The sequence below is a fragment of the Octopus sinensis genome, linkage group LG11 (genome assembly GCF_006345805.1).
Source record: "Octopus sinensis linkage group LG11, ASM634580v1, whole genome shotgun sequence".
NCBI lineage: Eukaryota > Metazoa > Mollusca > Cephalopoda > Octopoda > Octopodidae > Octopus > Octopus sinensis.
Window position 1 is genome coordinate 19,922,988 of NC_043007.1, and position 15,000 is coordinate 19,937,987.

A 15,000-nucleotide genomic window follows, 5' to 3' on the forward strand; every position below is an offset into this window, starting at 1 on the left:
ATTGCTGAGTCACTATCAGAACTGGAGGAGAAGTTCCAGGTGTGGAAGGAGGGTTTAGAATCAAGGGGCCTTAGAGTCAACCTAGCTAAAACCAAAGTACTAATAAGTAGAAAGGTAGACAATCCACAAATATCTTCAGGAAGAAGGCCCTGCTCGATCTGTAGAAAAGGTGTAGGTAGAAACTCTATAAGATGTACCCAGTGTAAGCTATGGACACATAAGAGGTGCAGCAATGTCAAAGGTAGGCTAACTGGGAAGATAGTTTTTTGTATGTGGCAGATGCTCGGGAGCATTAACCTCCGAAAATCTGCAGAAAACAACTTCCGTCACTTTCCAGGGGAAAAAACTAGAAGTAGTTGATAGCTTCCGTTATCTAGGTGACCAAGTCAGTAGTGGGGTGGGGTGCGCTGAAAGTGTAACTGCTAGAATAAGAATAGCCTGGGCAAAGTTTAGGGAGCTCTTACCTCTGCTGGTGACTAAAGGCCTCTCGCTCAGAGTAAAAGGCAGACTGTATGATGCGTGTGTACGAACAGCCATGCTACATGGCAGCGAAACATGGGCTGTGACTGCTGAGGACATGCGTAAGCTCGTGAGGAATGAAGCCAGTATGCTCCGATGGATGTGTAATGTCAGTGTACATACTCGACAGAGCGTTAGCACCTTGAGAGAAATGTTGTACCTAAGAAGCATCAGTTGTGGTGTGCAAGAGAGACGATTGCGCTGGTATGGTCATGTGGCGAGAATGGATGAAGATAGTGTGTGAGAAAAGTGCCAATCCCTAGCAGTTGAGGGAACCCGTGGAAGAGGTAGACCCAGGAAAACCTGGGGACGAGGTGGTGAAGCACGACCTTCGAACTTTAGGCCTCACTGAGGAAATGACCAGAGACCGAGAACCTTTGGAAATATTCTGTACGTGAGAAGACCAGGCAGGACAAGTGAGCCCAGCCCACTTATGAATGCCTTTCCTCCCTTGGACAAAGACCGGTTGAGGCAAGCGAAGTCGATATAGAACCTCATCCGACGACAGACACCATCCAACCCCCCATGCTTGCGAAGACATGTTGGGGCAAGCGAAATCGAAATCGAAATCGAAACCGAATTGAACCAGCCAGGATCCCTGGCCTGGTGGTACGTAAAAAGCACTATCCGACTCGGGGCCGTGGCACGTAAAATACTCAATGCGACCGTACGACAGGCACCCATGCCAACCCCCTTTGCTTGTGAAGACATGTTGGGGCAAGCGAAATCGAATCGAATTGAACCAGCCAGGATCCCTGGTCTGGTGGTACGTAAAGCACTATCCGACTCGTGGCCGTGGCACGTAAAATACTCCATTGCGACCGTACGACAGGCACCCTTGCCAACCCCCTTTGCTTGTGAAGACATGTGGGGCAAGCGAAATCGAAATCGAATTGAACCAGCCAGTATCCCTGGTCTGGTGGTACGTAAAGCACTATCCGACTCGTGGCCGTGGCACGTAAAATACTCCAATGCGACCGTACGACAGGCACCCTTGCCAACCCCCTTTGCTTGTGAAGACATGTTGGGCAAGCGAAATCGAAATCGAATTGAACCAGCCAGGATCCCTGGTCTGGTGGTACGTAAAAAGCACTATCCGACTCGTGGCCGATGCCAGCACCGCCTCGACTGGCTTCCGTGCCGGTGGCACATAAAATACACCAATCTGACCGTGGCCGTTGCCAGCCCCGCCTGGCACCTGTGCAGGTGGCACGTAAAAAGCACCCACTACACTCACGGAGTGGTTGGCGTTAGGAAGGGCATCCAGCTGTAGAAACATTGCCAAATTAGACTGGAGCCTGGTGCAGCCTTCTGGCTTCCCAGAACCCCGGTCGAACCGTCCAACCCATGCTAGCATGGAGAACGGACGTTAAACGACGATGATGATGATGATCATATAATTAAGGGCTAAAGAGGGTTATTCTAAAGCCAAATACACTGTTTTATCCACTTATAATCCGCTTGTTACAGGAAAATTGAAACTGAAAACGGGCAACTAACCTTTAGAAAATTTAAATTTCGTTATTAGTGAATGGAAGAAATGGAGTTGAACGAAGATTGTACAGAATTCCTTTTATTACATTCTACACATGTTTCAAAGGCCACAATTTCCAAAATTCTGATTATATATACATAAAATCATATAATAATATATACATATATATATATATGTATGTATCATGTATATATATATATATATATATATCAGCGCTTATATTACACACACACACTTATGAGTGGGTATGTGTGTGTATATGTATATATATATATATATATATATATATATATACTGTGTTATATATGTAATATATATATATATATATATATATATATATATATATACTGTGTGTATATATGTATATATATATATATATATATATATATATATATATATATATATTATATATACTGTGTGTGTATATATATATATATATATATATAATATATATATATGTATTTTATGATGGGATCTCCTGTTACAAGCTATGCACTCATAGTAGAGTGTTTGTATGATTGCGTAATACGTGTGTCATGACATTAGGGAAGATGATTATTTTAATGTACAAAAGAGATCCTTGTGCAAAACAAGTCATCTGACATCAGGAAGCACACACAAGAAATGGCACCATCAACAACATGCCAGAACTTTCCTTCTAGAATTCAATACACACACACACACACACACACACACACACACACACACACACACACATGTAGTTCAAATTTACAGAAAACAAAAGATGAAGGCAGGCAAGGGAACAACAAGCAGATGTATTAGTATTAGTTTGATGCTTGGGAAGAATGGAAAAGTCTTTGACGTTTCGAGCCTACTTCTTTGACAGAATCATTCAGAGGCGCAGGAGTGGCTGTGTGGTAAGTAGCTTGCTTACCAACCACATGGTTCTGGGTTCAGTCCCACTGCATGGCATCTTGGGCAAGTGTCTTCTGCTATAGCCCCGGGCTGACCAATGCCTTGTGAGTGGATTTGGTAGACGGAAACTGAAAGAAGCCTGTCGTATATATGTATATATGAGTATGTGTGTGTGTTTGTGTGTGTGTGTTTGTCCCCCCTAGCATTGCTTGACAACCAATGCTGGTGTGTTTACGTCCCCGTCACTTAGCGGTTTGGCAAACGAGACCAATAGAATAAGTACTGGGCTTACAAAGAATAAGTCCCGAGGTCGATTTGCTCGACTAAAGGCGGTGCTCCAGCATGGCCGCAGTCAAATGACTGAAACTAGTAAAAGAGTAAAGAGAGAGAGTAATATATATATCTATATATATATATTTCAGCAAAAATTTAGATTCAGATGAATATGGTACTTAAGTTAAAGGCACTAAAATTTTGTATGGTATTATCCACATAAATCAAATGGGGTGATTATAATCAAAATAAGCAACAAGGATATCCAAAGGTAGTGTAGTACAATTGTTTCATGCTACTTCATTTAGTAGCATGAAACGATTGTACTACACTACCTTTGGGTATCCTTGTTGCTTATTTTGATTATATATATATATACTCTTTTACTTGTTTCAGTCATTTGACTGCAGCCATGCTGGAGCACCGCCTTTAGTCGAGCAACTCGACCCCGGGACTTATTCTTTGTAAGCTCAGTACTTATTCTATCGGTCTCTTTTGCCGAACCACTAAGTGATGGGGACGTAAACACACCAGCATCGGTTGTCAAGCAATGCTAGGGGGACAAACACAGACACACAAACACACACACACATACATATATATATACATATATACGACAGGCTTCTTTCAGTTTCCGTCTACCAAATCCACTCACAAGGCATTGGTCGGCCCGGGACTATAGCAGAAGACACTTGCCCAAGATGCCACGCAGTGGACTGAACCCGGAACCATGTGGTTGGTTAGCAAGCTACTTACCACACAGCCACTCATATATATATATATATATATATATATATAATATATATATATATATAATAGATATATATATATATATGCATATGGGTACAGGATGTAACAAACTGCACAAACAACATGAAATACGTAAAAACAGGACAAGTAAACACAGAAAAGGGACCTATCTACTCCTCATTTCAAGCACTCAACAACAAAATGAGTCTTCAAAGACAGTTCCCATAAATACCAAAATAAAATTTTGGATTTATGGAGGGTCAAAGTTGGGAACAAAAACATGACAGTGGAGACATGCAAGGAAACTGAATGAAACCAGAAATTAAGGGTTGTTTGACCAGAACGATAGGAAAATAGTGAATGCTGGGAGAAATATTTTCTTTGAAAAGAGAAGAGACAATATAGTTTATATCCAGTTAAAAGAAGAAAAGAAAATGGAGATTAGAAAGTCAGCAATTACCTATTACTAATAAATCGGTCATCTTTGCTTCTTACATCTGTTTCAATTAATTCTCAATAATTGAATTACAAATTTGTACATTAAATTTGCATTTATGTGACATGAGCATAATTTCACTACAGAAAAAGAAATGTACCTAGATATGTTATATGTGGACCTATCAATTCATTTCCACAGACTCATAATAATAATTAATTAACTTCCTGTTCTGTATTTTAGAAATGAGGGCAAATATCTGTCAAATGTAAATAATGTGAATTAAATTCCTTCTCTCCATTTTGTTTGCTTCTTTTAACTGGATATAAACTATATATATATTATATATATATATATATATATATATATAAAGCACCATCCGTTCGCGTCCGTTGCCAGCCTCGGCTGGCCCCCGTGCCGGTGGACACGTAAAAGCACCGTCCGTTCGTGGCCGTTCGCCAGCTCTGTCTGGCACCTGTGCAGGTGGCACGTAAAAAACACCCACTACACTCGCGGAGGAGTGGTGGCGTTAGGAAGGGCATCCAGCCGTAGAGAACACTGCCAGATCTGACTGGGCCTGACGAAGCCTTCCAGCTTCACAGACCCCAGTTGACCCGTCCAACCCATGCTAGCATGGAAAGCGGACGCTTAACGATGATGATATATATATATATATATATATATATATATATATATATTGTTTTAAGGGAACTTCATTCTCCAACAAGGCTAGATATTGAACCAGTATTTCCTTGGATGTCACCATCCCTTCACGAGGTTAGCTTATCCTCTAATTAAATTATACATATATATATACTAGCTTAAGGTGACCCGCTCTACGCACAGGTAAGACTGTGGTTGTTACTTTCTGTTGCTTCCTTTCTGTTTTTTATCACCACATTCTCCCTCTTTGTTTTTCTCTCCTTTCTCTCTCACTTTCCCACTCTCTTACTCTTCCTTTCTCTCGGAATCTCCCTCGCTTTCTCTTACTCTCTATCTTTCTCTATCTATCTCTAAGAGAATGAGAGAAGACTTGTCAAAGTGTGCGTTTTTTGCCCTAGTAACCACACCTTTTAAGATAGGGATTTCTAGCCTAGCCCACTAACATCCTCACCTCATTTTACATGTCCCTGTAAACTTTAGAGTCAATCCGACTGGATCTAGTGCCCTTTAACCCGTTCCAATGCCAAAACCAGACAAACAAACTTTTCGCATTTCAGATTTATAGATATTGATGTAACACATGGTATAATTATAATCAGGGAAAATTTTAGCCATTTCTCCACAGACTGAAAAAATGATGAACAACCTTAAACGATTTTCAAACCTTAATGGGTTCTCATCAGAGGCATCCACATCATTCTGACAGTCTGCAGTTTATATACTCAACAAATGAAGTAATTCCTAATTTGAGTACCAAAAGTGTTTAACACTCTCAGGTGTTGTTGGAACTCCTGGAGTCTTTCATGCATAGCAGGTTTGCTGTCTGCGGCTTATGGTACCATACTTTCTGTTCTTTTCAACTATCTAAGACTTTCCTGATTATTCTGGCTGTGCCAAGGAGGCACTCAATTCCGATTTGGCCCCAATATCCAACTGGTACTTATTTTATCAACCCCAAATGGATGAAGAGCAAAGTTGACCTCAGTGAAATTTGAACTCAGAATGCAAAGATGGACAAAATGCTGCTAAGTACTTTACCCATCACGCTAACAATCCTGCCAGCTCCACCACCTTAGTTTGAGTTCAAATGCTACTAAAGTCAAAATTTGTCTTTCATCTTTTGGGGATTGTTAAAATAAGTAGTGGTTGAGAACTAGAGTTGATGTAACCATTTATCTCTGACCTTCTCAGAATTGCTTGTGCCTATATGAGAAAAACTGATTAGAAATACTTTGCCATGCATATAGGCACAGCCATGGCTGTGTGGTAGGAATCTGGCTTCCCAACCACATGGTTTCAGGTTCAGTCCCACTGCATGACACTGAATAGCCTCATGTAGACCAAGGCCTTGTGAAGTGGATTTGGTAGATAGAAACTGAAAGAAGTTTGTATATATGTGTATGTGTGTGTGTCCCTCTACTGCTTGACAACCAGTGTTGGGGTGTTTATGTCCCTGTAACTTGACAGTTCGGCAAAAGAGACTGATAGAATAAGTTGATGTAATTATTTATCCCTGTCCCCTCAGAATTGCTTTCCCAGCTTTGGCCCTCCATAAATCCTAATACTTTGCCATACATACAGGCACAGGCATGGCTGTGTTGTAGGAAGATCCAATTGTTCAACTAAATGTTTTTCAAGGCAGTGCTCCAGTATGGCCACAATCTAATGACTAAAACAAGTAAAAGCTAAAGGATAATCTCAGATTACCGTAAATCCTTGAGTATAAGCCGCATTTTTCCCCCAAAATTTAATGGTCAAAATCCCTAGTGCGTACTATATCCCAGGTTAAAAATGAAAATTATTTTCTAAGCAATGTCCAAGTCTCCATTTGCTGTCCAGCAATGTTTATTCAGACGCATTTTGGGATGTCAAGCGCGAAAATACCTTAAGCGAAGCCTGAAAGCAATGAAGTCATAAAAGAATCATCCATAACTTGCAGTAAGCAACATTTATTAAAATAAAAGTATTCAGAACACAGAATAACATGTAACAAAAACAATTTGCAAACATATTTACATTCCCATATAACAGTTAAGAACATCACCATTATTGTATTACGCATGCATGGAAGTGTTTGTTCGACAAGGTGCTACTGGTTTAATTACGTACGACTCAAGTTAGAGAAGGGGTGCGTATTATACACAAGGTTTAGGTTTTCAGAGGTACAGCCCCCTAAAAATCCCTTGCATATTATACTCAAGGGTGGACTATACTCGAAGATTTACGGTATGCAACAAATACTGTCTAGTGCTGTATTAATTGATTAATTAATTAATCAACTGCACAAACAGAGACTTGTGTGTCCTTATTTATCTTTACTGTCCACTATTGTTTACAATAAACATGAATTATGTAACAAACTTTCTTTTCTTTACAGTGGCTGTGGTGTTATAGTAGAAGGCACCATCCAAGGTCGATCTCGGCTGGCAATCACAGACATAGACAAAAATAAGGTGAGTTGCCAACACAATGGATTTTTTGTTGAGTTTCCCTTACATAGTGACCTCGCAACATTATACCCTCTTTCGGTTTCTATCTATCTCTCTTTCTACCTTTGTCTAAGTCTCTCACTCTCTCTATCTCTATCTCACTCTCTAATTATTTCTCCATTTCTGTCTCTGTTCCGTCAAGTAATTTTCCCTGCCTCTTTATCAAAATGTCTAGACCCGTGATTCCCCAACATGGGGCATGGTAATATTTTGATGAGGCATGCATAGAGTTATGCTGAATTTTTTATACCTTTTGTACACAATGTTTAGTATACCAATAGAGAATGGGGACAATTTGAGAATGAGGTATTAAATAAAAAAAAAATCTTTATACCTGACAACAATTTTATCAAAGTTTGGACACTTTAGAGACAGCAGGTCATTTTCATCTTATTCATAAGATCTGATGTCACTAAAGAGGAAATAGGTTATTTCCTTCGATATAGTGGTGTGTGAAAGCCTGTAGAATATTACAAAATTTCTTTATTGCAGGTAGAATATTACTTTATGAGGGACGTTCAATAAGTAATGCCTCTGACCCACTTGCAGTTGTTTGATCTAGCTGAAATTTTGCATGTGCAATCATTTATATCTCTATAGAGTAAGTGGCAAATTACAGCTCTGAATTAATTGTGGTTTCTGATTTACAGGTGTTTGAACCGAGTCAAGTGTGAAATGGAGCCTGTTGAGTGTCGAGCAGTGATCCAGTTTTTGTATTTGAAAGGACGCATACCACGGGAGACTTTTGATGAAATGAAAGTAACTTATGGTGATGATGCCCCATCATATGACCTTGTAAAACGCTGGCATCGTGAATTCAAACATGGTCGGAACTCTGTGGAAACAGCTCCCAGATCTGGTCGCCCCCTTCTGCCATTGATGAGGCATCTGTCCGTCAAGTTGAGGCTGCCATTTTAGAAGATCGACGCATAATTATTCGCCAAATAGCCCATGAGGTCAAGATTAGTACTGGGTCTGTGGAAACTATCATTCATGACCATTTGCATATGCAAAAGGTGTCTGCCAGATGGATTCCCAGGTTGCTCACGCCTTTCCAGAAGCAAGAATGCGTCGAGTGCTCGAGGGTGAATTTGGAGATGTGCCAAGAGGATGAGTCAAAATTTTTCAAAAGACTGATTACACAGGATGAAACCTGGGTCCATCACGATGATCCAGAGATCAAATCCCAGTCAATGCAGTGGAAGCACCGTGACTCACCCCCTCCAAAGAAGGCAAGGGTGCAGCCCTCCACTGACAAGGTCATGCTCACAGTCTTCTGGGACCAGGACGGAGTAGTGATGACAGATTTCCTGGCAAAGGGTACCACAATTGCAGGAGCCTATTATGCTTCACTTTTGAGGAAATTAAGAGAAGTTATCAAAATCAAGAGGCGGGGCAAGATCAGCAAAGGCTTCCTCCTCCTGCAGGACAACGCTCCGGTCCACAACTCGCTTGTCACCAGATCAGAAGCACAGGCGTATAGCTATGAACTCCTCCCCATCCCCCCTACTTTCCTGACCTTGCACCCTCTGATTTTCACCTCTTCCCAATCATGAAGTTGTTTTTGAAAGGAAAGCGTTTCCCAGATGATGCAGCCTTGATTTCTGAAGTCACGTTCAGGTTGGAGGACCAAGCTGGGTTCTTCTACAAAAACGGTCTCCAGAGCCGCATCAAACGATGGGAGAAATGCGTAACTCTGGGTGGTTCCTATGTAGAAAAAGACTAATAACTGTGCCAAGTTTCGTTGCTCTACTGCTATGGGAAGTGGGTCAGGGGCATTACTTATTGAATGCCCCTCGTATGCCTGTAGAATATTACAAACGTGTATGTGTGTGTGTGTGTGTGTGTGTGTGCGTGCGCGCGCACGTGTATGTAGTATAGAACTGGTCAGTATTTATGGAGAAATAAACTGGAGACAGACGTATGTGAGCAGGTGTGTCTAAGAGTATTAATTCTTTTATCTCTGGCGACAGTGAGGGATGAAAGAGGCACAAAGAGAGGAGAGAGAGAGACAGACAGACAGACAGACAGAGAGAGATAGACAGACAGATTTATGGTACTGGTAAAGCAAACATACACACACACACACCTATATATATATGAACAGAGATGAAATTTAACAGGCGTTATTTTATTCCCCACCAGTCAGTTTGTGAATTCAGCAAAAGATATAAAAAAAACTTACGTCATTGATACAAAGGCTTTTTGCACCTGAGAAGATTCATGGAATATCTTTGGTTTCTTTTTGAACACATATTTCCCGAAAGTTTATACTGAAATCTTTTTAAAGATTCAAGGGCATAAATATAGATTCCTGCCCCCCCTCCCCCGCACCGACTTTGGATACTCTTTTACTTGTTTCAGTCATTTGACTGCGGCCATGCTGGAGCACCGCCTTTAATCGAGCAACTCGACCCCAGGACTTATTCTTTTGTAAACCCAGTACTTATTCTATCGGTCTCTTTTGCCGAACCGCTAAGTAATAGGGACGTAAACATACCAGCATCGGTTGTCAAGCAATGCTAGGGGGACAAACACAGACACACAAACACACATATATATATATATATACATATATACGACGGGCTTCTTTCAGTTTACGTCTACCAAATCCACTCACAAGGCTTTGGTCGGCCCGAGGCTATAGTAGAAGACACTTGCTCAAGGTGCCACGCAGTGAGACTGAACCCGGAACCATGTGGTTGGTAAACAAGCTACTTACCACACAGCCACTCCTGCGCCTGATCATAACTTTCAGCAAAATGTATATTTCTTAATGAAATTTTCTACGAATATGTTTTATGTAGATTCCGAATATACAAAACTTTTAGGGGAAAGTGTTTTAGAAGGGTGAGGGAATTTCGGAAAATTCACCAGAGTCCAATTCGTCTTAACTTTCAAGAAAATATTTTTCAATGAAATTTTCTACAAATATACCTCGGACTATGTAGATTCCGAGAATATAGGAATTTTAGGGGAAAACAATTGGGGGTTATTTTTGAGGATCGTTCCCCAATTGGGGTGTTTCCGAACAAGTCGTCCATATTTCTTTCATTTACACCGTTTTTGTGCGTTTGTGCATCCATAGATTTCTACTCAAGCAGCTGTCACCAGGAAACTCGTTATGCTAAAAATACCAGCTAAATGTCTAAACACTTCTAACAGAAAGACATTGAATGGAATCATTCCCCATTCGAACTCTTTTAATTACATATATATATGTGTGTGTGTGTGAGGAAAATAAGCGTGCCACCCCTTTATGCTTTTTTCTCTCCGTTTTGACAATGATTTTTCTAATTTTATTTTTCACTCAGGCCTTCCAGGTGATGTGGTGGTCGTGGGGGACTTTTTATTCTCTTTCTCTCGTTTACTCTTTTACTTGTTTCAGTCATTTGACTGCAGCCATGCTGGAGCACCGCCTTTAGTCGAGCAATGCGACCCCGGGACTTATTCTTTGTAAGCCCAGTACTTATTCTATCGGTCTCTTTTGCCAAACCGCTAAGTGACGGGGACATAAACACACCAGCATCGGTTGTCAAGCAATGCTAGGGGGACAAACACAGACACACAAATATATACACACACACTTATATATATATAGATATATACAACAGGCTTCTTTCAGTTTCCGTCTACCAAATCCACTCACAAGGCATTGGTCGGCCCGGGGCTATAGCAGAAGACACTTGCCCAAGATGCCACGCAGTGGGGCTGAACCCGGAACCATGTGGCTGGTTAGCAAGCTACTTACCACAGAGCCACTCATATATATATATATATATATATATATATATATATACATATATACGACAGGCTTCTTTCAGTTTCCGTCTACCAAATCCACTCACAAGGCATTGGTCGGCCCGGGGCTATAGCAGAAGACACTTGCCCAAGATGCCACGCAGTGGGGCTGAACCCGGAACCATGTGGTTGGTTAGCAAGCTACTTACCACACAGCCACTCCTGCGCCTATGAAAACTTTTTCTTGAAAATTCATGATTTTCTTTTTTCACTTCAGCCCCACGCACTTAAAAACCACGAGAGAAGCTTTTTCGGTTTTCCTATATATCAGACACCTTTTCTTGTGAAAATATAACATTTTTTTCGTTTTTAACTGTAAAGGCTTCTCCCATCGTTTTAAAGGGAAAAAAACACCGTCAAAAAGGGAAGATTTCTGACCTGAAATCAGTCATTACTCATTTTGCCCCAATTTAGACATAATTTTCTGAAAATGGAAAATTATCAAATTAGACATTAGTGTGAGAAAAATTTTGACATGGAATGCAACAGAGAAAAGGATAGGAATTGTTAAACACCAAAAATTATCCAGATACTTGATTTGTAACTTCAATTAGAATCGAGAGAGAGGGATGGTGAGGGTGTCCCTTTAAGGTCCAAGGTGAATATGAAATAGAGAGAGAGAATAAGGATAGAATAACTGGAAAGATGGGTGGGTGGGTGGGTGGGTGGGTAAGTGCACTAGAGTGTTACAGGTGATTAGAGATGGGGAATGACGTGAAGACAGTGAGTATCGATTTGGGGGAGGGGAAGGGGAGGAAATAGGAGTGGGTCTGGGAGGAGGGTGGGGACAGTACTCCTAATATTGATTTCAAATTTTGACACAAGGCCAGCAACTTCAGGGAGGATGGGGTCAGGCTGATTATATCAACCCCAGTTCTCAACTGGTACTTGTTTTATCGAACCCCCAAAGGGAAGAAAAGCAAAGCCAACCTTGGCAGAATTTGAACTCAGAACGTAAAGACAGGCGAAATACCACGAAGCATCTTGCATTCTCACGCTTCTGTCAGCTGACCACCTTCCAGTAGTCCTCAGTAAAAAGGAATTAAAAAAATGGAAAGACCCCTGACTGGGATCACTTAGATTATGAGTCTGCTCAATCAAGGCGGACCTGCAGCTAAACCACAACACCACTATTTTACTCTATTGAAGACTAATATCACCACTATTTGGCGAGCTGGCAGAACCGTTAGCATGCTGGGCGAAATGTGTAGCCATATTTCGTCTGTCGTTATGTTCTGAGTTCAAATTCCGCTGAGGTCAACTTTGCCTTTCATCCTTTCAGGGTCGATAAATTAAGTACCAGTTACACACTGGGGTCGATATAATCGACTTAATCCCTTTGTCTGTCCATGTTTGTCCCCTCTATGTTTAGCTCCTTGTGGGTAATAAAGAAATATATTTCTATGAAAAAACTCCCTTTGTATCAAAATCTTGAGACCCACGCAACCAACATGACTAACACACACAACCGCTACCACCAACACTGTTCCAGCAAGCGATGCCACTACCACTCACACCCACACTAATTACCATTATGATGCTGTGTAACTGACCTTTGCCATAATGTCAATGTTTTTCTACTGCTGTTGACATTATCAATGTCTCTCAGTTGTGGCCTTGTCTTTCAAACAAAATCCTCAAAGCTCTTGTTCTCAGCCTTTGAATATTCAGTGCTTTTCACACTTGGGATTTTTCAGGTTTACTTTTCTTGAGTGTACTTCCCTTCCTACCTACCTATCTACCTATATCTAATTAATAATGCCCACGCTTGTAAACAGATATATTTAGATTCGGTCTTATTGGATACGTGAATCCTAACACACATAAGGAATTACACGGAGGAGATTCTTGTCCAAACAGCAATGAATTTTCATAATTTTATTATGGCCAGGAATTGGCAAATTTGTATGTGATTTACATTCAATATTTATTATTTATTATATTATATTATTATAAGAATATAATATAGATATTATTATGCTAATAAATTTAAAATTTAAATTTACATCTCATTTTCTATTCATTTATATTTACATATATATATATATATATATGTGTGTGTGTATGTATATATATATGTGCATTTGTGTGTGTAGATAGATAGATAGGTACACAGATAGATATAGATATACATACATATATAATGTATGCATGTGAAAGCGCAATGGCCCAGTGGTTAGGGCAGCAGATTCGCAGTCGTAGGATCGCGGTTTCGATTCCCAGACCGGGCGTTGTGTTTATTGAGCGAAAACACCTAAAAGCTCCACGAGCCTCCGGCAGGGGATGGTGGTGATCCCTGCTGTACTCTTTCACCACAACTTTCTCTCACTCTTTCTTCCTGTTTCTGTTGTACCTGTATTTCAAAGGGCCAGCCTTGTCACTCTCTGTGTCACGCTGAACCCCCACTGAGAACAACGTTAAGGGTACACATTAATTTCATGAGCAGGGTGTTCCCTTGATCGGATCAACTGGCACCCTCGTCGTCATAACCAACAGAGTGCCATGACATATGTACACACCCACCCACGTACACACACACACACACACACACACACAAATATAAAGTACGAAAATAAAAGGGTTGAAGAAATATGTAAATAGATTATTTAGAGTTTATCTCAAAACTTCAAGAATACTCCATTAAATAATGTGTTGACATGTATATCATATGTATATATCGTTTATCTTTTACTTGTTTCAGTCATTTGACTGCAGCCAGTTAGTGTTAGGAACATAAATTGTGACTAAGGTTTGGTGGAAGATTTTAATTCAATACTTATGAAAATAAGACATTTGTACTCAGTGTCAGAAGCAGTTTCAGCCAGGTTGGTAAGGAACGGGTTCAATGCAGGTGCACCATCATCCATGCAGACACATTTCTCTCCTATGACATCACAATTTTCTCACATACTGTCTTGCAATATGTTGAATAAAATCATAATTACTCGATCCTCCTCTATTTTCTTTCACCCAAAGCCAGGAATTTGTCAGCCCCTCAACCCCCTCCACCATACATTATATCCATGTTCTGCCTTTTCCAGTTTCATTACTTTAAGGGCACCATTCGAGCATGATCGTTACCAACGTCGCTTCACTGGCACATGTAAAAAGATTCAAGCGAGATCATTGCCAGTACCGCCTGACTGGCCCCCGTGCCGGTGGCACTTAAAAAGCACCATTTGAGCGTGGCCATTGCCAGTACCACCAAACTGGTCCTCGTGCCGGTGGCATGTAAAAGCACCCACTACACTCTCGGAGTGGTTGGCGTTAGGAAGGGCATCCAGCTGTAGAAACTCTGCCAGATCAAGATTGGAGCCTGGTGCAGCCATCTGGTTTGCCAGTCCTTAGTCAAATCGTCCAACCCATGCTAGCATGGAAAGCGGACGTTAAACGATGATGTTGATGATGATGATGAAATGGTTACTGTCCTGTCATCTATTCCTCATTCATATATTATTGTTATAGTTCCATTTCTGTATGTATAAACTGTTGCTCTGTTTGACCCCTCACCTTCCTGTTCTTTACTCATACACAACATGTAGCTATAATTACCAACATGTAGCTATAATTACCGCTATCCTATTCTGATCTGCCACTGTCATAATCTTCACCCACCTTTAGCTATGCAACACTGCCAACCCGTGGACATATTTACAAAGTCAGAAAACAGCACAGCTCCCATGACTTTAGGAAACATT

General features: G+C 40.8%; 1 protein-coding gene across 1 annotated transcript in view; it reads left to right on the forward strand.

The window, feature by feature from the left end:
- Positions 1–15,000, forward strand: part of LOC115217425 (arpin) — a 41,507-nt gene that overhangs the window by 18,581 nt on the left and 7,926 nt on the right. The window contains exon 2 of the mRNA XM_029787122.2: positions 7,390–7,465. Coding sequence (XP_029642982.1) covers positions 7,390–7,465 — 76 coding nt within the window. The remainder of the gene's footprint in view (positions 1–7,389; positions 7,466–15,000) is intronic.